General features: G+C 40.5%; 1 protein-coding gene across 1 annotated transcript in view; it reads right to left on the bottom strand.

The window, feature by feature from the left end:
- Nucleotides 1-5110: 5110 nt before the first annotated feature.
- Nucleotides 5111-26817, bottom strand: part of LOC138300900 (protein Wnt-4) — a 166207-nt gene continuing 144500 nt past the window's right edge. The window contains exons 4-5 of the mRNA XM_069240761.1: nucleotides 22203-22345; nucleotides 5111-10357 (exon numbers count right to left, since the gene is read on the bottom strand). Coding sequence (XP_069096862.1) covers nucleotides 9890-10357; nucleotides 22203-22345 — 611 coding nt within the window. The 3' untranslated portion in view covers nucleotides 5111-9889. The remainder of the gene's footprint in view (nucleotides 10358-22202; nucleotides 22346-26817) is intronic.

Below are 26817 nucleotides of genomic sequence, written 5' to 3'. Positions count from 1 at the left end.
CAAGTGTTCATCAGTGCCGGCTTTGGGGCGGTGCGACCGGTGCAGCCGCACTCAGCGCTGAACTCGGGGGCACTGTAATTGAAAAAATATCTTATGGGTTTAAAAGCACCTGTTGCACAGCTTCTTGCATGTCCAGCCGTTTTCAGGCAACAATAAAAATGTCAAGATAGCTCTTGTGAATAATGTTCCTGCTGGAGATAGATGGAGATTTGTCTAGTTGCAGTTTTGCCTCATAAAGTAGAGCAACTATATTTATGCGGATTGCTCAGGGGATTACTTCTTCTGTACGAGATCCTCTTGTTACTTGCAGTTTATAAATCACAATCCTAATAGTGACCTATGAACTGTCATCGAAGAGCTGCATACCTGAGCTGCATGAACTTAATGTTGCTAATAGGGATTCGTATGTGAGAGAGGGGCTAAGGAGAGAAGAGGCCTGTGGGAGGGTGGTAATGAGGGAGTCACTGGGGAAGGTCATTTGGGGGGGGTGCCAAGAAAGTTTTAAGTTGGGTACAACGAGAGGTAAAGCTGGCTCTGAGTGTTCTTTAGTGTCCAATGTATAGATACACCACAGATGTTTGTGCACTTCTACTTTGGATTCACTGAGGTACGGCAGGTGGAGGACACCTGTGGAGGGATTGTGCAACTTTAGAAAGTAAAACGTATTGGTCAAGGAATGTGGGTACTGTGGTGGCTGCTTTAAGGCATATTTATTCCCCAATATCTTTTTAATGCAAATAATTCAGCCTAATCATTCCATCTCAACCTATACCAATATTGAAAATGTTGATAGCTTTTCCATAACACCATCGTGTTAATTATTCTATGCTATTAGTGTCAGCGGCTGGAGAGGAAAATACTGGATGAGTCTCAAATTCAAAACACTAATAACAAATAACGTGGGACGTGGGTGAGATTCAGGAGCAACCGAGAGGGTGCAAAGGTGGCGGTTTGGGGGGTTTAGTGAGGAAGAAGCGCACAGGCATAGCAGCAAGAAATACAAGTGCACCCACGAAGGCAGGAAGAAAAGAAGAAAGTAGCTACTTAAATAGAAGGATACAAATCATTCCATCAAAACGATGGTAATCTATGCTTGGTGGGAGGGACAAACACAAGAGGAGAAAGGAAAGCCATTGAATGAGAAGCAGGCAAACGAGAGTGACAAGAAAGCAAGCAAATGGCAAGAAATGTGCTGTCCCAAAACCCACTGTAAGCATTTGTATTGACCACAATTACAGATAAAAGCAGTCATGAGGCCAGACCTAAGAATGCCCAGAGAATGATGGTTCTTGAGTTAGAGAGAAAAGAAAATCCAGCTATATAAGGTTACCTTTATATAATTAAAGCTGTCTCTGTTAAAAAACGTTTTGTTTCAATATAATTTTATTTTACTTGTTCGAGGTACGGAGTTCATGGGTGAATTGCCATCTCATAAAGTCACTATCTCTCTTTTGAATATGCACCAGATAGGAAGTGTCCAGCCTAGCTCCTGGAGACCTGGACCCGGATTTTAAGATATATGCTTAGAATAAATTTACATCCAATGGAATGAATTTACAAAAGATAGACTTTAATTCAACTCTTTTACATAGTTTGGGGATATCCTCAGGAACTGAAATGGACAGAAATTAGACACCTTTCCAATACAAACTGCTCAAAACCTACCTGCACATATGTCTGTCACTCATTCTGGCACCAACAAGAGAATTACTATAAAAAGTAAAACAGTAAAAGAAACACTCAGAATGGCAGGTGGTATTTTAGTAGTTGTTTACATTTTAATATAAAAGCTTTTAGTACAATAAATTATCATCTTTTCACTGCATTTGGAGGGTATTTTTTCAATGCTCTAGTGGGTGAACAACCTTGCTCCTGGGGTAAATAGTGGTGCTGAAAGGAATAACAACAGGTGCGAGAAGGAGTATGCGTAGTACTTATGGAGTGTTGTCTTACAGTTATTTACAGTGGTATCTGCCAATATTTACCACATACACTTTAGGATGATTCTATAACACTGCTGCTATGAAAGCATAGGGCAGTGGAACCAATTGTACCCACCCTTATAGTACCCCAATTACGTCATTTAGCTGAAACATAGCAGTGGCACAATGGAAGACGTTACTTTGATACAAATGTTGCTTGGTGTATGATGCATACAAAATAACAAAGTTCCAAATGAAGCGTTTGAAAACCCATGGTACACCCTCACCCTATATCATCACCTCAGTATGTACGTAAAATTGGTTTTGGCATGCATCACCCTGCAGGGTGCTCTTTAAGTGTGAAAAACAGGCCCATGCCTTGTAATATATATTGTCTCTATAGCCTGACAGCTGTATATTACTGGAGTACGTTTGTACCCTGTTTTGCTTTCTTTTGGTGGCTTTGCCATGGAATGGTATTTTGTAATATTTTCCACCTATGTTATCCTCTCTTCCAGTTAGGTAGATGTCTTTGAGGATTAGAATCAAGACTGATAAAGCTTATGGGGACCTGACGATGAAAGGCTCTCCTGCGACTCTACACACATCCTACATATTACCATGAGGCTTAGAGCTGTCCTGATTGAGCACTTCTGGCAGTTCCATGGGGCAAGGTCTGGGTTTCCCTTTGTTCTTCAGTGCAGTTCGGATGTTGACACAGTTTCAAAGTTAGACACTCACTTTGACTTCCTACGTTTGTGTTCAGGTATGTTCCGGCTTTGAAATACAAATTGATCCCTAAGATGCACTGTATCAATGGGGAAGAGATTACAGAACTCTAAATCTGGTCATGTCAGAATGATGGGGAGTAGGAATATTGAAATTTAATATCGACCAGCCCTTATATTGACTCCACAACATCAACAACCACTGTATCGTCAAAATAAGTAGATGTGCATTTAATTAGTAAGTCTACTACACTTCCTGATAGTTGCTTACCATGATGGTATGGTGGTAATCGATATTGCATAGTTGATATATAAGCAGGTCAGTATTATGGACCTCAGTATTGTGACTTTTAACTGTCACAGCTGGGCTGCACTCTTGTTGAAGAAAAGTATATATCTTTGAAACTCAGACAGGTATTCAGAAGATGCAATTAAAATCATTGTGGGGATGATCAACTCAACATACAAGATGTCAGGCATTATTTCTGGTATTTCTGAATTCATCAGGCCCTCTCTGTAATTTTTTAAAATTTTAACTGGAAGATCTCCAGGTATCTGTTGTGCGTACTCCCGTGGTGTCTGCTCTTTCTCTTTCGTTGTGTGCTTTATAGTAATGGGCTGCAATGACCAACGTAAACATACCTGTGCCATAAATGTCAACAGTGAGTAGTTTGTTCCGCATGTGCTAGCATTCTTTTATTTACAGCAATAAATTCCTATTTGCAGTTTGTGGGATCCAGATTCTGGGTCTTCCTTGGGTAATGTGTCTCTGCTTCTGAAGGGTGTTTTCCTGTCTTCATCCTGCATTGAAGCGGATAATATGTGATAGCAATCCTGTTTGTAGATCAGGGAGGTCTCTTGGCGCTATTCACCAAAAACAGATCATTTTTGGTACATAGCTCTGTGATACTCATTTTATTCACGTCAGGAGGGTGAAAGCCCAAATGAACCTGTAGAGATTCAGATCTGTGACCATGGGGGTCATTCACAGGACCCTGGAGTGGATGTATCAGTTTACTGATCTACCAGACCCGGCATAATGGCATATTTTTGTCAGTGGGTTGTCAATTATGTGCCTTTTTGTCTCCTTTATATGACAATTTTATATGTTTTGTAGTTTAGGACAGTCCTGAAAGTACTTTTTCTTGGCGCCTCCTATTAGTGGTGGTACTCCCTGTGACAGTCTGTGTGGACAAAGGCTCCCTTATGTGGTTCTGTTTCTATGCCTAGACACATTTCAGAAGGAGGCATTTGTTTCTAACAAAACGCCCGGTCAGGCTAAAACAGGAAATTTGACTTTACATCAAGAAACTTTGCGTGTTTGCACTGAACCACTCACATATCATCCCAATAATGCCCCCTTGATACAAAGCAATGTAAAGGGTATTTGTGCTGAAAAAGGGCACCTTTCCACTGCAAAATAACTTTTGTGTTGGAAAGTAAATCCCAAAGCATTGCTTTGTGTTGCTTTGCATCACTTTGCAATGGTACAAAGCTTTAGTAAATCTGGGCTATTGAATTATCACTTGTGCTTGGTGATTGGGCCTTATTTTGGGAGTGATATAACTGTATTGGTAATGCTACGATAAAAGTGAACCTTTTTCATTTATTGAGCCAGCTTGACACATGAGAAGCTCTTTATGTGACACTGTCCCAAGTTCAGGGCTGCATCATTGTGGAAATAGTCAATGGTTTGAATTAGTGCATGTGGAATCCTGCTACCTAATTGATTCGCTCACTGTGGTTCCAAAAGGTAAGCTTAATATGATCCCTGATAGGACATAGGTTCCCAATCTCCTTTAAAAGCATTAATTCCCACGTAGCAGCAACTTGCCACACAATTGGTTCTCCGTGGCTTCTCTTAGAGAAGGGATCACTGGAATTTTTTATCTATGATTACATCTTGAGTATTCTACTTGCTGTCAGAGAAGCTGTGGACCATGATCATCTGGCTGCAGTATGTGCTTAATTTATTTCGTAGTTTTATAAAGCACCTCATGCCCCTTTTGGTTACTTCAGAGTGCTGACAGCTGTCATAAAATGTGACAAGAGATGACAAAGGCATGGGCTGTCTCTAAGCCCTGCAAGGTACCATTAAAGAAGTTACATTTGGATGGATGAGTACTGGATGATTTCACACAAGAATTTTAGGAGGCTTGACGCCATCACCGTAAGCACTGATATGCCCATGGTGCACAAAATCTAGGTTCACTTTGGGTTTCTTGCTGTATTCATCATTTCCTTTGTGACTGGCTACTTATGTCCTTACAGTGTCTGCAATACTACTGCAATCGTCTTATATCTCACTTTTCCTATTCTGTTGTTCCTAACATTTTGACTTACGGTGCCCCCCACTGATTCCCTGTTGGGACCAAGTACCCCACCCCAAGCAATTTCTACTATTTGAATCTCAAATAAATACACAAAACTATGGAAACAAGTATACATCAAACAAATGCACAAATTATAAACTATTTTCTTTAATTCACAGAAAACTTACAAAAGTCCAAAATTTAATTTTAATTGGAAGGCTGGAGCTGTTCAATTGTTTTTGTTTCTAAAAGACAAAACAATATGCTAAATTCTAACACATTAGTGTGGTTTTTGGGCCTAATACATCCTCTCTTTTTGTGGGTGAATACTAGTACTTCAATTTAGGCCATCACTCATCCATACTGTTGTTTGCTTTATGTGTGGCACCCCCACAAATCGAACTCAGGATGCACACTTAATTCCTAGTCTCCAATTTTATTTTTTTTATACATTCAGAGGGTGTTTTAAAATATGTGATTTTATCTTTTACTTGGTTAGGTGTACATATTTACTTAAGCTGATATTATTTCATTTCCTAAAGAATCACGGCCCCTGAGGTGGCCTTTTGGACCCTGGTGGGTCTGCGTATCACAGGCTAAGAACCAAGTAGCTAGAGTATTAGTATCTCTTTTCTTTTCTCTTGCAATAAATGTACAATAGCATTTCGTATTTATGTAATGTGTTGATCAGTATTCTCTAGGAATTGGACATATTTCTTAAACTTTGGTTCAATTTCTACCCAAATCATGGTGCATTCTCTGTTTAACACTTTTGATGAGCATTCAATGTGGCTTGGAGTGTGTTGAGTACTAATTGCGTGCCCGAGAGGTTCATGACTTTTTGTTGTTTGGGACTTCCGTTTGGCATTGGGATTAGTGGTTTCTCTGTGGCTTCTGTTTCCGGGATCATGGGTCTAACTAGCCTAGAGCGACTAAATATATTGGGTTGGGAGTCTCCTGGTTTGTTGGGAGCTTAGGTTGTTTTCATGACGTTTCCATATTTGCAGGAGGCAAGGATCTATCTTTTTTAATTCACCTGGTCATCATTTTAGCTTTTTGGTTTCTTTGTCTTCTGATGCATATTTCTGAATGAAACCTTGATGATAACTTCGAATTCTTCTACCGAGAAGTCTTTGAGTGGCTCTTGTTTCATTCATTTTCTATATGATTGGTGCCAAAGGGACCTGCTTTGGTGATTCTCCTCTGATCATGTACTGTGAATAGGAATAAGTACAAAGAGTAATGAGCCATTTATCAATTGACCCCATTATGCTGAGTGCTACCATTCATTGCCACTGTACTTATTGTCCTCACTCCCTTTAGGTAGGTCTTACTTTAAAATCCAGAGTAGGTCAGTCTTGCTAGAGTAGACTATATAGTTGGTTATGAAGTGTGGGTGGTCACATCTAGATGATACCTTGGGGTGAGGGACATATTAAGAAAAGTGACAGTTTATAGGGTGCAGCATATCTTATTGAATAGGATTAGTACAGCTCTGTAAAATGAAGATGACTAGTAAGAAACCAGTTATCTTGTGACAGTTAAATCACAAATCACTATCAGAGGTCGTTTTTCTGATAATTTCCTTGGAGAACAGGGTGCAATTTCCAACAACGCTTCTGGTAGTTTGATGTCTACCAGTAAGGAGTATGTTACAGCTCTTAAAAGTTGTATTACAGAGTTAAATGCTTGGATGTAACTCAAAGCCATACAAAGTAATCACCACTACTGAATTGGTTTAGCCCTTCCAAATAATGATCTGATTACCTATACTTTGGGGCCCATTCACAAAAGCTTCGATGGTTTTGTGTGGTAGTACTATAAAAGTACTGTTTTAGATGCCAGTTTCAATCACCCCTTAAACAACCAACTGTGAATTAGTAAAAATGCACATTTGTACTAATTATATATGAATGTTCCCCGAATATTCCGATTTGAGATGTTTTGGTGCCAATTCACAAAGGCATGTAAGAGTATATAAAACCGTACTATAGGAACACTACTTTATGTATGCCAAAATACTTTTATGTCTAGGTCTTCAAATGTACAAAAGAAAGGACACATTGAAATACTCCTGAAATAATGTCTAGACTTTAAGTAGTCTAAATCAGTGGTGCCTAACATCAGCCCGTGAGGTTTGGATGCATGTCAGATTTTCATTTTATCTAACTGGGATAAATATAAATTTTACAAATGTAAATTTACATAGTGGGGACCATCCTGGAAATACGTCAGGGATTCAGCTCTCCTGAACCAATGCTGGGCACCTTTGGTCTAAATCCACTGGCCTTTCAATGTATGGTTTGAGATGCTATAGAAGCAAATTTTATTGAGACAGGATTTGAATCGATGAGTCTTAGGTATAAGCATAAGTCAGAGTCGTGGGCCCATATTTATACTTTTTGAGCACTGCATTTGCATAATTTTTTGACACAAAATCGGCGCAAACTTACAAAATACAATTGTATTTTGTAAGTTTGCACCACTTTTGCGTCAAAAAGTGCGCAAATGCGGCGCTAAAAAAATATAAATACGGGCCCTAGACTGCAAAAATATATAACTAATAACATGCTGCTGGGCCTACTATAAACATGGGGGCAGATTTAAAAGGCCCTATCACCTCCGGAGCATCACTTTTTATGACGCTCCGGAGGCTCAATGCCTTGCGCCGTATTTACAAGGTGATCTTAAGCCACTTTTTATGGCTTAACACCACCTTGTAAATAAGACACCTTCACGCGCAGCACTTTGCGTGCAAGGGGCGTGCAATGGGTGTTGCTGTCAATGTGCCACAGCAACACTCATTGCATTTTGACGCTGACCCAGATTTACGAGTTTTCATATACCTGAGGCAATGCCAAAATCTAACGCCACCACAGAGGTGGTGTTAGCATGCCGCAATGAAGAGAAAAGCTTTAATTTCTCCTCGTTTTTTGGTCTTTCTATGTGAAAGAGCAAATCGTAATTTAAGATTGTTTTTGTGCAGGAAGGTGTTCCTTCATGCACAAAAACAATATCACCCACAACGCAGCCATCCTTGCACTATGGCCCAAGGGTGGCTGCGTGGGTCTCGGCAGCAAATTTTGTGCCGGCGCAGGGGGAAACACAGAGGTGCGCCATATTCTAGTAAATAAGGTGCATCCCTGCATTTTGAGAATGACAGTGCGCAGCGCTGCCAAATTTGGTGCAGCACCGCTCACAGCCATTTTCTTTTAAATCTGGCCCATGGTGTTATGAATACAATTTATTTTGTTCAGTGACAGAACACAGAAGTGCACCTCTCCTAAATCATAATAGTGGGAGGTAAAATTATGACTGATGTCCGGAGTGCTCATAGCTACTTGAATGGTATGTGGCCACTTGAACTCTCATTAGGTGCTTTGCTGACTCAGTGCACAGCTACATAGGGAAATAGATCAGCTGCACTGCCATGTTATAAATCAATTACAAAGTGATATACAGTGCTTGGGAAGGGAGCAAGTTAAATAGAAACAATTTGTTCCAAGAAGTGCCAACAAAAAGAACTTGTTTTGCAAAATACACCACAACTAATTCCACATGTGAATTGGGTCTATGGTACTACACTTGACCATTTTGTAAAACGCCCCTCCACTCTACCAGACATTGGAAAAGGGCTAGCATGGGGTCCACGTCTTGACCATCACCCATTTTATGCCACAATGCAACTGAGCAGCAGTGTCTGTTTTGTTGTGCTTTGCCTCAGAGGATCTGTGAATTGCTTAGGGCAAGAACTTTACATCTTCAATGGTAAGATGCGTTACGGTTTTGGCTGCACATGCTTCCCTTAAAACCTTTACTGCTGTAGGAACATAGATATACATTCTAAATCTCAGAAGAAAGCAATAGCAATCTGGCAGCGGCAGTGGTGTAATTCAGCCCAGTTCACGTACTCCCAGTGGTCTCTTAACAAAATGTAAAAAAAAACAAGATAAGAGGGGGGAGGAAAACGGATCTGGGACTATCCAAATGCACTATTGCTCTGCCTCTTCTACTGAAACCATATTTAAGTTCTGTAACCTTCTGATCTAATGGACGATCAGGTCTGCCAGACAGAGTCACATAGAAAAGCCAAAAAGTACAAACAAGGCAATGTGAAGAAAAAAATAAAAAAGTTTTTAACTTGGTAACATGTTTTGCTACACTGCAAAGACTTTTGTTTTGAACATGCTGTATTCAATCTTTTGGGAAATGCCTGCAGCATCCTGGAATACCGGATGTGGCTATTTGCATTCTTGGAGTTGGGGGTGAAAGTTTCCCTCTTCAGTCTAAGAACAGCACATGGTCTCCTAAAGCAAGGAATGAACAGATACTGGACCAACATATCTAACCCCTAGCTTTGGCCTATACATTTTTCCCTCCTGATGTATTTATGATATACAATAACAATATAAACAATATAAAACAATGCCTATGCTATCTTTTTTTCAGTAAAAAATATATCAAGATTTACACAGTCTCTTTTGGTCAACCTGTGGGTGTTAAGCCTCACTGAAAGGGCACGGTGGATAGTGGATTTGCCTTTCTCGATCAGTCATGTCCCTTTTCAGTGTCCTGCAGTTCCATACCTCCAGGATTTCCGAGGCCCTCTCCTCTGTCCTATAGAAGCAGCAGCAGCAGCAACACCCCGAGTGAGTTTCCACCACTCACAGTTCCCCCGAACTGTCCCTCACATCATAGTTCCTTAGCAATAAATAATGACACAGACAAGAAAAATACAACAATATTGTCTTGAGACTTAAATATTTTCTTCTCTTTCAAAGTTTTTTTCTTCCACTTTCACTTCTTGCTGTTTCCTCTTTCAGTCTCTGACCTCGTCTGGTCCTCGGGGCAAGCACGGGGAGCCAACAGGAGGAACTGTCGTACTGTCCACGAGAGTCAATGACTCCTGATGATCCAGAATCCCTAATCACCGGCAAGTGTGCATTTCTACAACTTTGTGGCATTGTTTACATTTGACGTAGCAGCACCAGTGGAATTTGCAACTGCACCTTTCCACTATTTCCACCTCTTCTGTGTGAAACCCTCTCCCGCAGCACATCAACTCACAACCATCAATGGCCTTTGAAGTCTTGTTGCACTGTCGGCCTGCTGTACCCAGCACCCCATTTTTTAAGTCGTGGTCACAGAAATCTGGGCTCGAGTCCAAATAGACCAGGTCCTCGTCCGTGTGAGGCTTGAACTGTGAATTTTTCGGTACTAGAACTTTGGCAGAGCCAATCTTCTTCTGTTCTACCTCAGTGGCACCATCAAATTTCTCTTTTAGCACATTACCAACTTTGCGAAATGGTGGCATTGCTTTCCAGCAAGTTTTGACCTCGCAGGATCCCGACACACCATGACACTTGCACTCAACTCTCATGTGGCTAAGGATTGCCTGAAAAGATTACAGAAAAACATGTGAAATAATGTTTCTCCACTAGTTCACCTATCAAGAACTGAGATAAAACTTGAAAACGCAAGCAGATTATAAATATAAGAACAATCACAAAATAAATAAATCATCTACAATTACTAAAGAAACATCTTTACTACATTTGGTCACCTATGTGGTATAAATAATCGAAAATCATGCAGATCAAACAAATATGGCAATAAGGGGCCAGATGTATCAAGCCTCTTTGCATTCGCAAACAGTGCGAATGCCCGTTTGCGAATGCGAAAGTGCCTCTCAGTATGTATGAAAGGCTTTGGCAATACAATTTTAAGGAATCGCTTAGATAGTGATTCCTTAAAATTGCGAGCCCGTTTAGAGAATCGCAAATTGCGATTCTCTAAATAAGAAATCGCAAATAAGGAATCCTTAATAGCGATTTCTTAAGCACATGTATGAAGCGTTTCCCTAATGTGAATTGGGCATTAAGGAATCGCAATTACCACCAAGTAAAACTTGGTGGTAACCATCTGCAAATTTTAAAAAGGCATTAAAAATGCATTTTTAAAGTTGACATGTAACGAACGCACACATGCCCGTTTGGCATGTGTGCGCCTTACATGTCCTAAAATATTTTTTGGGGGTGCAGCAGAGGATGCCTTAGGCCCCCAGCACCCTGGGATTTTGCATTTCCTAAATTGCGAATTCCAGTTAGGAATTTGCAATTTGGGAAATGCAAAAAATTCGCAAATATGGTCCTACAGGCCCATAGGTGAGAATGGGGTCTGTACCGCAATTTGCGATTCAGTAATAGCATTTGCGATTTTTAAGAAATCGATATTACCGAATCACAAATATGATACATGCCAGTTTGCGACTCAGAAATAGTGATTTCTTAAAAATCGCTATTACCGAATCGCAAAAGGTTTAGATGATGCATCTGGCCCAAGGTCTTTCACAGTACATATGTGTATGTATGTATATATGTATATATATGTGTGTATATTATTCTACGCTTAACATGTTCTGAGGTCATTGCATAGACTCTATATAACTTGAGTCTCTATTCTTATTTTATATATCACAGCAGGTAAATATTATCTTACTTATTTATCTACAAGCATTACACTATTGAAATATTGAGATAAGATAAATTAATTTTTTTAAAGTACACAAATAAATTACCTTCAAATACTCCACCTGTTGAAAATCTGTGTTTATACGATACAAATTAAATCTTAATATATTCCATACACATATATTCCATTTCTATGTAATCATGTATCTATATATTTATTATGTTAGTCCTACTGTATACAAGGGAAAAAAATACTCTCTTGAAAGCATTACTCAGTCTCACCCTCACCTTATACTTCTATCAATCTATCCTCTATCTCAGCTCTCTAACTCATCCCAAAACCCATTCTACTACTATGATCTTCAACATATCCCTTCCGTGGCTCTTCCCTCTTCTACCCCTCCTACTTCATCCCAAACCCCATTTTACTACTATGATCTCCCCAATCCCTTTCTACAGACTCTTCCCTCCTCCATCTCCCCTTTACTCATACCAAACCTTATCTTACTACTATTATCTCCCAATGAACACTTCTAGATTCTTCCATCCTCTATCCCTCCATTATCCTATTCAATCCAAGAAAGAGACTCACATGTCATCCATTCAAATTAAATCATACCTTCCTAAACTAATACTAACACCGTACTCATATTCCTGTACATTATATTATATTTAATCCACCACTAATCCTTTTGGGTTCCGGAATAGTGTGCTACTTGCAAAAAGGCACTTTGACGCCTCATCGGGGTAGTAAACACTATATAAATGCAATTACAGTAAGACAGCATAAACATATATTATTCTTTGAAATACATCCCCATTGCAGGAATAACTACTGACCCTCATCTGCTTGGAGTTGTCTAACGGCGTGAGGGGTACACTGAGGGCCATATGTACAAAGCCATTGTGCATTTCTTAACTGTCCGAATCGCTATTTTGGGCCGTTAAGAAATGCAAAATGGGCTTTTCAGATGTAAAAAGCCCTATAGGGAATCGCAAATTATGAGTTCTACACAGTAGAAATCACAATTTGTGATCCTCTGAATAGGAAAATGCAAATAGGGATTACCTATTGGTGATTCCTATTAAGATGTACAAAGCATTTCCTAAATGCGAATTGGGTATTTAGGAAATGCTATTATCATCGACTTCAAGTTGATGACAACCATTTGCAATTTAAAAAAAGCTCCCCAAAATGTTTTTTATTAAAGTGCAATCGAGCATACTCATACCCTAGGGCATATGTGTGCTCTACATTTGCACTACTATTTTTGGGATGCATTTCGGGGTGTCTTTTGCCCATAGCCATCCTTGGTTTTGGATTTTCCAAATAGCATTTTCCTAATAGGAAATCGCTATTTGGGAAATGCAAAACCAGCCCATTGTCACAAATGGCATGGGATTTCTTATTTGTGATTTCCTAATAGAGATTCCTACATTGTAGGAATTGCTATTAGGAAATCGGTATCTTGGTACATAGCATTTTGCATTTCCAAATTAGCGATTTCTATGCAGTCGCTATTTAGGAAATGCAACAAATGCATCAATGTATATCTGGCCCTTAGAGTTTTTCTTTCTGGGACCGATTTATATGGCAGTTTCAGGCGTGCTGATGGCAGAGATGATGACAGCACTGCCAATGGTAGCTTTGATTTTCCTGCACTTTTACGCCCCCAAATGTGGTGAGCAGGTGATCACACATCCGATTTCCTCTTAGGGTGGCATCAAGAACTAGCTTAAATTGGGCAGCCGGCGACAGTTGGTGTTGTGGATGTGCTGCTTTCTCCACAACAGGCGTATAGAGATAAGGCCATTTACCTTAAAATCAGACAATTTATAATTCTTATAGCGTAATAACTTATCAAACCCTCTAGGTCTATTGAGTGATTTCAGTTTTCTCTCCAATCAATGTTATATTGCCTTCAAAGGCACTGCAAGCACTGACATTGCATTTTAAAACTTCCTGCATTTAATTGATATTGACCTACGGCAAAACGTTCTTACCCCCTGCTTCGTTTACATGCCTTAGATGTTGTTTTCACTGCCTATCAGAACATTTCTGTTGAAGAAACGTTCATTCAGATGCTGTGTAACTTAAATTAGCATATTATTACTTGTGTATTTTATGTATATTTTGCCAAACCAACAAACAACAAGTGATTAAATCATGACTATGCTGTTTATATGTGTTTACATGAATATAATGTGCATGTTTACACGACGGGGGAATGACTACAAATGCCGGAAGAGAATGGAGGCAACATTCAACGAAAGAGCAGTAAGTTTATATAATTGTGTGCCAATTGTGGTGATGAGGACAGAGTAAACAATTACTAACACCAACTTTAAGGCAGATAAACTGTTCTCACAGTCTGAGTAAAAGATGTCTGAATGCCCTAAATCTCACCGGGCATTTTGGAATTATAAAGAAATGAGTTCCTAAACACAAGTAGAAGCAAGTTTGGATAAACAAATTTATGGATGAAATAAACCGTATAGGATTAGTGTAAGATATATGTTGGTCTCATGGAAAGAGGAAGCATTGAAGAGCCAGATCACTACATAAACACTAGATCATTTTAAAGGAAACGGTAGGATGGGATTGCGGGGATGGCCCTGGTATGGTGGGGTACGCTACCTCCATATGTGTTCTTGCTCAAATCAAGAGCAAAATTAATGTTACTAAGATATTTGCCTACAAAGCTACTTGAGATCAAACAGGCCGGCTCAGATACATTAAGAAATCAGTCTTTACATTTATTTTAAGCATAAGAGAAACACTGGAGATTGTGAATACACTGGCCCAACGCACAAATATCCCCCCCAAAATTTTGCAAGTAGAAAGGGCTTAAATGGAAAGTCAAAATCGCATGTATATTCTTTCTTAATATGTGTGAACATTATAAAGCTACTAAGCTTTTAACACATGTATATACGAGGTTGTTTGCATTACTAACTCCATAGTCACAGCCAAAGACCTGATGCTGCCACTTTAGGTGGCCTTTAACATAAGGCTCTGTGAGCCGATCCACAGATGTTCGGCAAATAAAGGCAGCTCCCAATTTATTTGAAAATTTGGGGGGCATTAGGCATGCACAGCAAAGTTTTAGGAGGTGAGCAACATTTGATTTTTTATTCAGCATTCCATAGGAGAGACTGCTGACACCATCAAATGTGACACACGGTCAGAGTTTATGCCTTTTGCAGAAATTGTAAAGTTTGATTTAGCCATTTGGTCAGAAACCATCTAAAGTAACTCATCAATTCAAACGTGATAGATTGCTGTGAAGTGATGTTCCAGAGGTCTTAAAGTGTTTAACCTTACCCTCACTCCTCTAAAGAATTCAACTTCGGATTCAACACTTGTTGCATTTTTTGGGCCGACTGCAGGAGTACTGCTCCTGCTACTTATGGTAACGGAGAAAGTGGTGGTAGTGAGCCAAAAAGCCTGACAATGCTTCCTTTTTTGATGATTCGTTTAGGCTTCTCAACAACCTTCAATGGTGAGAATTAGATTCCGTTGCTGCCCACCTGCATTGCATTTTTTATAGTGCAAACCTACCACCAGGCACCGGGGCACTAGAGCAGAATCTAACTATACTACACATTTTGTTTGGGCACAGGGAGATTACGTGAGTTGCAAAGAATCACAGGATCTTGAGCACAGACCAGTGTACGAGTTTGGGTCCCCATGCCCCAAAGTAAGCAGCTGTGGCCACCAGGGAACACCTCATCCTCTCTTATCATGAGACCCATGTGAGGGCTTTTCAAAGATGCCCTTAATTTCTTAAGAGGAAGCTAGCAGCAGATACCAATGTGGGACTTCGTTATAAGTTCCTTCAGGATTGATTGAAGTATCCCTCAAGGATCTCATTGATCCTTGCTGTTCTTTATCATCAGTTTTATTCCCTTTTTCAGTCTTCTTTAGGGCAGGGAACTGATCTTCCACTCTTATGCAGATGTCATACAAATGCATGTACATGGAAGTTGGGCTCAGCAGAGTTTCACCATGGTATTAGAGAGATTAGATCTGACAGCTGAATTGCTATGCCCTTGTGGCCATACACCTAATGCTTCTCAAACAAAGGTTTTACTCGAGTCCTCTTGTGACAGCATTGGCAAAGATACTAAGGGGGTCATTCCAACCCTGGCGGTCATCGACCGCCAGGGTGGAGGACCACGGAAGCACCGCCAACAGGCTGGCGGTGCTTCCCTGCCCATTCTGACCGTGGCGGTAAAGCCGCGGTCAGAAAAGGGGATCCGGCGGTTTCCCGCCGGATTTCCCCTGTCTGGGCTGAATCTCCATGGCGGCGCTGCAAGCATCGCCGGCATGGAGATTCCGACCCCCTTCCCACCACCCTGTTTCTGGCGGTTTTTACCGCCAGGAACAGGATGGCGGGAACGGGTGTCGTGGGGCCCCTGGGGGCCCCTGCACTGCCCATGCCACTGGCATGGGCAGTGCAGGGGCCCCCTAACAGGGCCCCAGCATGATTTTCACTGTCTGCTTAGCAGACAGTGAAAATCGCGACAGGTGCAACTGCACCCGTCGCACCCCTGCAACACCGCCGGCTCCATTCGGAGCCGGCTTCTATGTTGCAGGGCCTTTCCCGCTGGGCCGGCGGGCGCTCCTTTGGCTGGTGCCCGCCGGCCCAGCGGGAAAGCCAGAATGGCCGCCGCGGTCTTTTGACCGCGGAGCGGCCAAATGGCAGTGACCGCATGGCGGGCGGCTACTGCCGCCCGCCGCGGTCAGAATGACCGCATAAGTCTTGCATGTGACACCTATTGGCTTTGACTTCTTTATTTTCCCCACAAAGCCGTTTTTTCCCCCAGAAAGCAAGTGCGTGGCCATTTTGGAATGATTTTTCTTACAGTAAAAAAAAATCTTTCAGGATGACTATCATGTATGATCAACGCAAAAAGAGGTGAACAACATATACCTTTTTTACCCCCCGCTCTACCGTTTAGCACATGTTGTACTAAGGGCCATATTTAAGAGAGTGGCACATCACTAGTGATGCACCACTTTTCTTGTGGCCCCCTTGCGTCCCCTAACGCCACCATGGTAGCACCGTATTTACAATACGGCACACCATGGTGCATGTTAGGGACAAGACGCTATTCCGCTATTATAATGCTATACTGGATTAGCGTTAAAAAAATGACGCTAATCCTGTATAGTGTTAAGAGGCCCATTAAAATCAATGGGAGCCTCATTTTAATGCCTGCTTTAAGCAGGAGTTAAAAATGGTGGTACAAAAGGTGCCATGGAATCTTGCAGATTCCATGGGGCCATTTTTAGTGATCCTCTAATGAGGGAACACCCCCTTTGGATACATCATGCATATATTATGGATGATGTGGCACAAAAAATTTACAAGGTGGTGCAAATCTAGTTTGCATCACCTTGTAACTATGGCGCTATGATAGTGGCCCGTTAGCGTCACATTTGCGGTGGTGCTATGGGCCGTAAATATGGCCCTTAATTTCACAACTTGATGAAAACAGATGAAAAAATCATCATGCTGCATTGCCCTTCAAATGTGGATGTAAGCATAGCTCATGGTCTACAATATAACTACTTAATGCAGTCTCTAAAACAGCTGCAAATGTCTTGGCTTTTAGATTTGTGAAAATGATTCTTGGAGATGGTAGGGCAACAGCAAATATTAACTGTGACACTAAAGAATCAGATAACTCAGATACAGTTTGGTATTAGTCATTAATAATGATACACATGAAGTACCGGCTCTTATGGTAGTGAGTGTTGCATGGGAAATGGCAGTCGACTAGCTCATGTGGAACATTTTTAGGGTTTGAACTACGTAGGACAGGTACATCACTGGAGACCTATGAAAGAACTGTGTTTGATTATCTGAATATTAGGTTAACACGTGGAAAGCTTAACCCAGAGCTTGTGCGGGTCCCATACAGATAGATGCAGCTTTCTCTACTGACCACCAGGGGCCATTGCCTGCACTGCTAAAGACTGGGGTGACTTTGGAGGAGCCCACTAATATGCCTCTAGAATCACTATTGGGTAACTCACTTCATCCACATATGCAACCAAACGGGTCATATGAACTATGAAAGAATCCATGGGACATCAACTGGTACCCCCTAAACAGTGTGCTAGGCTCCAGCTCATTGGGCAAGGTATCTAACTATCTCGTTCTACCCCAGTGGCAACACCTTATGTGATAATCTTAGCTAATGGTCCTACTTTATTTCTTGGGGAAAATGCCCAGGCAACAAAATTGTTTTTTAATAGGCATTTTGTTTATGATTAGAAAGATGGTCAGAAGGGTAAAATGGGTTGGAAGAGGAAGCAAAGCACTTCCTGGAGATTGTGTGGTACTGTCCTTTAAAACACTGCATTTAGCCAAAACTATATTGTGTAGAACTAGTTCTCCTACTGTGTCTCCCCACCACATAGATGTTCTGCCCCTCGGCTATTTTTACCAACCAGCCAAATTGATTGGTAATTTAAGATTGCCGGTACCACTTAAACCTGGTTTTCCTCTGGCCCACTGTTACACCATTTCCGACCCACACGCGTTTAGATTGCCTGGAGAGCTGGATGGAATGGATTGACTGGACAAGGAATTTCATCCAGCTCCAAGTTCTGTTGGAACAGAGCTCCCTGTCCACAAAGATAGTAGCACGTCCGCTCTTATGTGTTTGGAAGGTGTTATGTCTGTTTCCCTTACTATGTCTTCCCCATTCCCAACCAGCATTGAGGCTTCACCAAATATAGATATTGCCTCCTTGGGATCTACAGCACCTATCACAATGAGGGTTGAATACTGGAAAGTGGATGGTTTACGTAAAAAGATTTCTCCTGCAGAATGGTCAGATTTTGTAATCATGTTTCATATTATATGCCTACATGAGAATTGGGCTGCGGATCCTATACATGTAAATGTTAATAAAACTTTTCATGTACCTGCTATGTCACCCATAGTGCGTTAAATGAGAGCTAAGTGGGGAAAGCTCTGGGTCCTGACAGCATCCCTGTGGACATTTTTACATCCAACCTTCCACTATGGGGTTCCTTATTGATGTTGGTGCTGGATGCATGTTGCAGAGGAGGCTTCCTACAAACTTGGACAGAGTCACTCACTGTCCCAATTTACAAAAAAGGGGCCCACAATAATCCTGCCTGTTACAATCCAACTTCGTTGTTATACTCCCTGATAAATTTAATTGGTTGCATCATTTTAAATAGACTCCAGATTTGGGCAGAATCCAATGAAATCCTCTCAGATTTAACATATGTATTTCGATCTGGGTTAGGGACAATTGAACAGTGCTTAAATCCTAACTTTCTGATTGGGCAGTATACCCAGGTCAGATGAGGTAATTTGTTTTTAGCATTTGTAGACCCATCCACAGCCTTTGACTGTGTTAGTCACGAGAAGCTGTGGTTCATCAAGACAGATCCTGGTGCGGACCTACTCATTGTACAGTTTTTTCAGGGAGCTGTACCCCGGGGAGTAGGGCCAGTGCAGGGTATGGCTCCAAGGGAGAATGCATTCAATCTTTCACCATAGAGAGAGGGATCAGGCAGGGTTGAGTGCTCGCACCCTTGCTGTTTACACTGTGCATTAACTTTTGGGAAATGTGCTAGTAAGCAAATGTAGAGATCTACCTCAATGTGGAGATTGTCTGATTCCTACCCTCATCTATGCGGATGATGCCTTTCTCATCGCCAGTACTCCGTTGGGTCTGCAGCACCCATTAACTAATTTGGTGATTTTTATGCAGGATTTAGGACTACTAGTCAATCATAGCAAAACCTTTATTATGAAGTGTAGGAGAAAGGCTTTGAAGTGCTGCAATATAACTATAGGTGGCTCTAAGATCTGCTCCACTGCAACCTTTTCCTACCTGGGTATTTTATTCGACAGTGAGGATCCATGGGTACAACCATCAATGCTAGAAGGCTTCCGTTCATGATATCCACAATGGCCCTGTGCAATTTTGCAAGAAAATTGGGTAAGAGGTATCCTAAAGAGATGCTAACTATTTACAAAGCAAAGTGTTTGCCTACTGCCATTTATGGGGTGGGCATGTGGGGGTATGGCAAATTGTCATCCTATGCAATAGGTGGAAAATGCTTTTTTAAGACATTTGTTGTCGGTCCCCAGTAGCAGCTCTACAGTCATATGTCATTCTGTCTTGGGGGTATCTTTTCTAATAGATATGGCTAAGATCACACCACTTCTGCTTTGGCATAAGATCTGGACATCTGAACATAGCAAACTTAATTGTGATGCCACCACCGACTGCCTAAAATCTCCTCTTGCCCTTCGTATTCCATGGTTAAAATATATTTTAAAAAAAATCTCCAGGGATGTGGGGAATCCAGAATACTTTGATCAGCCTGCGCCTCTGGTTTGTATTAGCCGAAAGGAATTAATGGCAGAATGTATGTCTCTGCTTGAGGATTCAAGGCTGTCTACAGAATTGCTGATGCCAAGCGTACTTAAAAAACAAATGACACCGGTCACGTCTGACATTCAACCTTATCTCGAAGTATAAGACATAGGTTTGTTCTAACTCATTTTAGAATGGACACATTTCACTGCCTGACTAGCTTCCCTAACATAAATGACTGGTCTTCATCTCTGGTTAACTGTCCCTGTGACAAGGTGTCGAGACAAAGCACTATACATATTGTTTTTTTTTGCAAATTGTATAAGGATCTGAGGAGGTGTCTAATTAAACCACTGCTGAGGTCTTACAACTTTGTACAATGTCTGCCTGCATATCTGTTTTTACAAAGTTTACTGTCTTTGGATATTTGCAATATCATTACAAGGTTTTTATGGGCCATGATTAATTGCGGAAAGTCACTAAAAGTTCGTGACTCTATTTACGCTGAGTAGTGTTATGCTCATCTGTAACTTTCATTACGATTTGTAGCTTGTAAGCATATCTCATGTACATAAGGTTTTATGATTGTATATTGGATGATGATTTTACGTATTTTTTTTACTAGCTTTTATGATTTTCAAAATTAAGTCGAATAAAACTTATTGTGACTCTTTGACTCTTGACTTCTGTTAACAATTTAGCAAAAGGAATATGAAAAATACATCCTTTCAGAACATTCTGTTGATAAGGCTGCTGATGAAAATTATTATTGTGAGGCATGGTTTCAGAGTGTTATTTTAAGTGTGGAATAAATGTACTCACTGAATTAGCACTTTTACCAAATGTTAATCAGTGAAACAATTGGCAACAAACAGTGATTATCGAGTTCCATAGTCATGTGGCAATTTCCTTCCTAAGAATTTATAAGTCATATCGTTTTGCTTTCTTTAACAAATGTGACCGGCATAGAGCTTATTAAAATAATACAAACATATAATTCTCCTTCTTTGAATAAAGTACCCACATTTGTTATGGTGAGTTAGAATATACCATGGCTAAAGAAAATCATAAGATGCATAGCAGGAGTTACACTGACATGGCATCTTGGCTCCAGCAGTATAATCTGGCTGCAAGTTTACCGTGTCTCACCCCAAAAAGCCCCTGCATAAATTATTAGTTATCAACATATTTTGGAAATGTACTGAATCTGGGGAAAATATGCTTTCTTGGACACATCAATGTGTCAGAGGCAATGAAAGATGGGCAAAGCTCTTCAGAATAATCAATCTCTCAAATAATTATACTGAAAGCCAAAGAATAGAGCGATCTTATTCAGCAGTTGTAACATAAGAAACAATTTCAAGAAAAAAACATATTAGCCCAGAAAACATGAAACATTGAGAAGAAATTATTCATTGGTTCTTTGAATGAGAATAAGAAGAATTAGTGGAGGAATAGATGAAAGGTGTACAAAATGATGTTTCACAATAAAAACAATTAATGTGAATGTGTAGTATATGAGACAGATACCAGGACAATTGAGCTGAAAGAATGACAGATTGAGCTTTATGTAAAGCGGCCTTACATTAATCAGCTCATAGAATGTGGATGTGGTAAATGCCTAGCCCTTCTTCTCAACACAATACAGAAAGTCATTTGGGCATTACTTTATATTAGATGTTTGATTTGGTGTATAATTCGGATATGCTATTGCATGATACAGTGACTGGCATTTTCTGGAAACTATTAACAAAAAAAAATAATAATAAACAAGTGGATCCTTTTGTGCGATGAGCATCTCATTGTCACTGAACATCTGAATGATTATTCTCACCCCTATGAGTGAATGCTATCTAATTTTTCAGCTTTATTGTCTGTACTAACATTCGGAAGTATGTAAGAGATATACAGGAATTTAGGTATCCTTCCTTCTATTATAATCCCTAGTCCCCACAGTGTTTCAGCACTTTCCTTGCCTCTTGCTCATTTCCCATCGTAGTTTAGATGTTTTTTTATCGTTTTGGGACCAAGGCTTCTGTTTGCTCTCTCTCTGAATGCAGGGAAGATCTCTCCTTGTTAACAGTCTACCCGCGCTGTTGGCTTTGCTACACCATACATTATCCCATACCTGCATTTGAGAAAGCTCCAGTTTAATCCAGATCTTTACCATTCATGTTTCCTAGGTAAGCATAAGAGGCATATGTGTCTTCTTCAGTAGTAATTTAGATATTTCTTCATAATTTGTATATGTATAGAGTCCCTGTCTGTTGCACTGCAGGTTGAATGTTTTTCTTTACCCTATTGACAGATCCTATCCTGAGGTTTCTCCCATGGTGTTCACTTAGTTATGACCTACTGTCAAACCTACAAAAAACATGCTTGCAGGTCCATTACCTTCCGTCCAGCTTCATTGTTGTGAAGATTCATGAGTGCCCGGCTAGATGCTGCACCTTTGCTTCTCTCCCGCACATCAACGAAGGACTGTGAGAAGGCCACACCATAGGCAATATTATCTGAACAACCAGACCACTGGAAACCTAAAGCGCATTTGAAAAAGACAAACAGCTGTCAATACAAATTCATAATGTAAAATTGCTACACATCTAAGGTTTATGTCTGGAAGGCATGAATCACTAACACATAGACACAAGTCACACTCCTCCAAGACTTGGCTGATCCCGGTAATGCATACAACATAAGAAAGCTACTTTGGCTCAATGGCTCAGTTTGAACATTCATTTGGGCTTTAACATGTGAAAGATATATGATCATGAATAAAAATATAGCACCTTGACTGCTGAGTTACTCTGTTCACATACTTTCCTGAGACTGTTTTAGTCTTTAATGTATGTGTAGCAATAGTTTAGTTAGGTTATTGTTGTGTTTTGTAAGTTTCCTTTATATGGCTTCTACTATGTGGTGAGCACGAGCACAGTGTAACCATGGCTCTGGGGGTGAGCACGAGCGCAGTGTAACCATGACTCTGCTTGGAAGTGGTTTGGAATGTTGTTTTTTGTCGGTGACAGCCTTATAGGAAAAGCCAGTTGGTGTCTTGGCTTCCGAGATGCTGGTCGCTGAGGGACACTTAATATTCGACTTGTCAATTAAATTATTATAAACCTACTTCATTGCTGGAAGCCGTTCTTCTATGTATCCAACAATTATTTAGCCTTTTTAATATCATTATTTATGCAACAAAGATGCAGTGACACAATAACTTACCTCATTTAACAGTACCAATTCAAAAAATGTTGAGGTAAAGTATGAAATAGTCACCTTAACTATGTACAAATATATTCACAATTAAGAATCTGTAGAAAAATAACCCTTTCGCCACAATTCACTACAATATCAATGAGCATCTTTATTTTCTGAGAGACAGTAGATTAAGGTAACCTATCATAAATTAAGACCTGCTCTTGTTGAGTCAGTTGTATATCAGAATCTCATTAACAAAAATATCGTCTGATGTAAATACTGTGTCCTAGATATAATTTATGAAAATATGTTTAAATCTGGTATACATTTTGTAATATTACCTGCAATACTGCAATATCTTTGTGACTGAAATTTAGGGGCACAATATGAAGACGTGGTTTCATTTATTTGTGAGTGTGCTGCTTTCCGCTATGCCGGAGGGAAGAGCCATGGTGTGGGTCTGAGATTGTTACATCGTCAGCCAAATAGTTACCAGTTTGGGTGCCATGTGTATATGGCACTACTCATTTTATTTGTAGTAGTTACTGCTACCACTAGTAGTGCTATTATCTGGTAGCCATCACTGGTGGAATGCTGTACTTTTACCATACCTGTAGAATTTTCCCCTACCATTTATATAATGTTATATTAGTTATATCTTATCATGTTTTATTATTCTATTTTGTTGTTCTTATATAAAGCTATGGCATGAAAAATGTTTTACTAACGCCCCACTGACACCATGCAGGGTCCATAATCACAGTCTTACAGCTCACCACCTATTCTCAAACAACTTAGGCCCTCATTATCAATTGGTTAAAAAAGGTGGGGTATTTACCAAACAACGTAAAAACAATTTCCCCAGTGTGATGTATTTATTGTGTGTGGTACAGACTCCAATTCAGAGATTCCAACGTTTAAGTTATATTTAACATAACATTACGTAACGTAGCGTAAAAAAACTGATGCATAACATGTAGAATCTGTATTTTACAGAGCAAATTATCCATGTTTTAACTTTTTTACAGGCCTTCCCCCACTAATTTTAGCTGTAAGAATTTCTCAGAGGACAGCTGCATCAAAGGGATGATTACTGCACAACTCGTATTTCCGATCCTTGTGCAAAGTTTTGCAACAGGTATCGGAATTTAGCTGTTTACCCCTAATGATGTATTTTATCTAGACTGTAATGTGTGCCACTTTTATTCATGAATACGTTCATTCATGTTCTCATGCACACTGATTTAAGCAGTTGTCGTACGTCACATATTAGTGTGGCTTTTGATACATTAAATTGATATTTTGAGATTGATACATTTAATTGATATTTTCAGTTGGTGATTATATGTACAGTTATAGGATCTTACAAACTATGGGCCTGATTTAAACCCTGTCAGGTGAACCAGGTGCTGTCAGGGTGGCAGAGGTTATCGCCACTGCTACCCTGGCCAAAAAACTGCATGCCTGCGGTGATTTCTGTACCTTCACTGGAAGAGCAGCCAGTGGCATAACGACAATGGAAGAGGCCCACATGCACAGAAGATGAAGGGGGGCACCCTCTGGATTTACTCAGGCCAGGAGCTGTGCTGAGGAAGGCCCTGTGAAGCTCCTGGGCCATCCCACACCGCAGTGGCTGCAGAGACCTTTGTTACGCCCATGGCAGCAGTCACACCAGCTTCTCTGAAGGCACTAGAAGTTTGGTGTGCTGCCACTGTCTTTTAATCAGCAGCACACCAAATGTTTTTGTTTTTCATAAACAAACCCCCATAGTGGGAGTTTGGTTATGAAAAACAATAACCTAATGGCCACCAACTTCATGAGAGTTTGCTCCCATGGTGTGGTGGCCAGTACTGTATTCTTTGTAATTGATAATAAAAATGGCCATCAGACTGTCTGCTCTAAGGCCAAATGATTTAATGCAACAACTCAAACAGCCCCTACTCCATTAGATACGTTTTCTGATGGCAGATCAAGTGGAGGCACCACTCTCAGAAAGATGATGGTCTGCCCAACTGAAAATAGAGCTGGTGGACTGAGGGCATAAGAGACAGGGTACTCTGTCATGTATAGGACAGAGTCCCTTCTCTACCCAACTTTAAGGACCAAATTTACTAAACTGTGATGCAATGCAAAGCAGCAAGGGAAGCTGTTGTGCTGCTCTGTATCAAAGGGAAAGAGCAGAAATGTGCCATATCTACTAAGATTTTGCACAGTTCTGCTCTCTCTTAGCACTGGTGCATGTCAGGATGCGTACCACCAAACAGGCACCTTTTCCCATGATGCAAGGGTGTCTATGTTGTGGTCAGAACGGATTTTTGAGCAGGAAGCGATGCCCTTCTGCACAACAACTACTCTTAGAGGCTTATTACTCTTTGCATGTGCGCTGCAGAATGCAACAAGGAGAAATAAAAATATGCCTCCTTATTACACCAGCCTTGGCCTTTTGGGATAAAACCCATGCAAAGCCTTGTAAAGAAAGGCAGATATTGACTTGCATGGCTTGGTAAATTTCAACATGGCTTTTGTGTCAGGCTGCGTAACATAAATGGTGCAACCCTGATACAAAATCTTAAATCTGACCCTAAGCTCTCTATGTCAGTTGAAAAAGCTATTTCAGTTAACATTGCATTAATAGAAGTTCCTCTATTCATAATGCATTTGGTGCAGTGGATTAAGATGACAGGGAGATGTGAGACTATGAGTCAATCAATTCCGCAGTCTTATTAGAATGATTTGCAAGTGCTGCTGAAAGTTGTAGTGAGGTTATATGGCAACATCTATTTAATAGTGCAAAGCATCGCACACTGACCCAGTACATAAGATTTCAAAAACCCACGCATCATTCTGATTTATGGAAAAGTACCACTTTAGTAGTGCCTGTGTGTGTGTGTGTCTTAAAGCATCTTCATTTCTTGAGCTAGAGATAAACCATTTCCAATATAATACTGTTCACAGCCATAACCACGTCAAACAAATGAAGAGAACCCCTGTAACTACCATCTCTATGCTCTTCCATCCTGACAACTTCAATCACTGAGATTTACTTTAATCATTTTACCGGGTCGGTCCGCATCCATCCATTTCTGTGATTAATAAAGATGCTCTGTAAAAGGCCAGTCCTCAGCATTTGCACCCTATATGTCCTTTTATAATAATTACCAACAAAAAACGGAGCTGGCTGAGGCAGAAAATAGACCCGTTCACCAAAATAAAAATGACCCCATTGGTGAATTAGATAGCTAAAAAGGCTCCCCGCATTTACAAATCAGGAGAGCTTTGAACTTTTACAGATACACTGTAGAGGTGTTTTGGAAGGTATGGAAGACTGCAAGCATTCATGCTAGCTGCAGGCAATGTAAGTGATAGCATCAGAATAGTATCAACAGCAAGGCATCCAGCCCACCGGACCATAAATCAGGCCCACGAACAGCCAAAAATCGGGCCCACACACTGGCATGTCAGACCAGCTCTTCTGCCACTGATTGCCCTATAGGCCACAGTCCATCTCTGACGAACAGCTATTTTAAGGTCTCACCGGTGCTCAAAACATTGATGAGCTTCAGCCTTATTAAAAGCGAACATCGATACTAAGAGGAATGTTACTGATGATGCCATGTGTGATGTCATATTTCATGGTAGGGGTACTGTCACCTGTAAAACATCTAAGGAAAATGCAGGTTAGGTCTCTAATGGAGTTGAGTGTGTTCGCATAAGAAGCGGAGTGCCACATTTACTAATCTCTTCTCAGAAAGGCTTTACCATTTAAGAAAAAGGATACATCACTGTCAGCTTACACCTGTGTAAAATACAT

Source organism: Pleurodeles waltl, chromosome 6 (genome assembly GCF_031143425.1).
Source record: "Pleurodeles waltl isolate 20211129_DDA chromosome 6, aPleWal1.hap1.20221129, whole genome shotgun sequence".
NCBI lineage: Eukaryota > Metazoa > Chordata > Amphibia > Caudata > Salamandridae > Pleurodeles > Pleurodeles waltl.
Note: the sequence above shows the minus strand (reverse complement) of the source record. Positions and strands in the feature narration are given on the sequence as shown.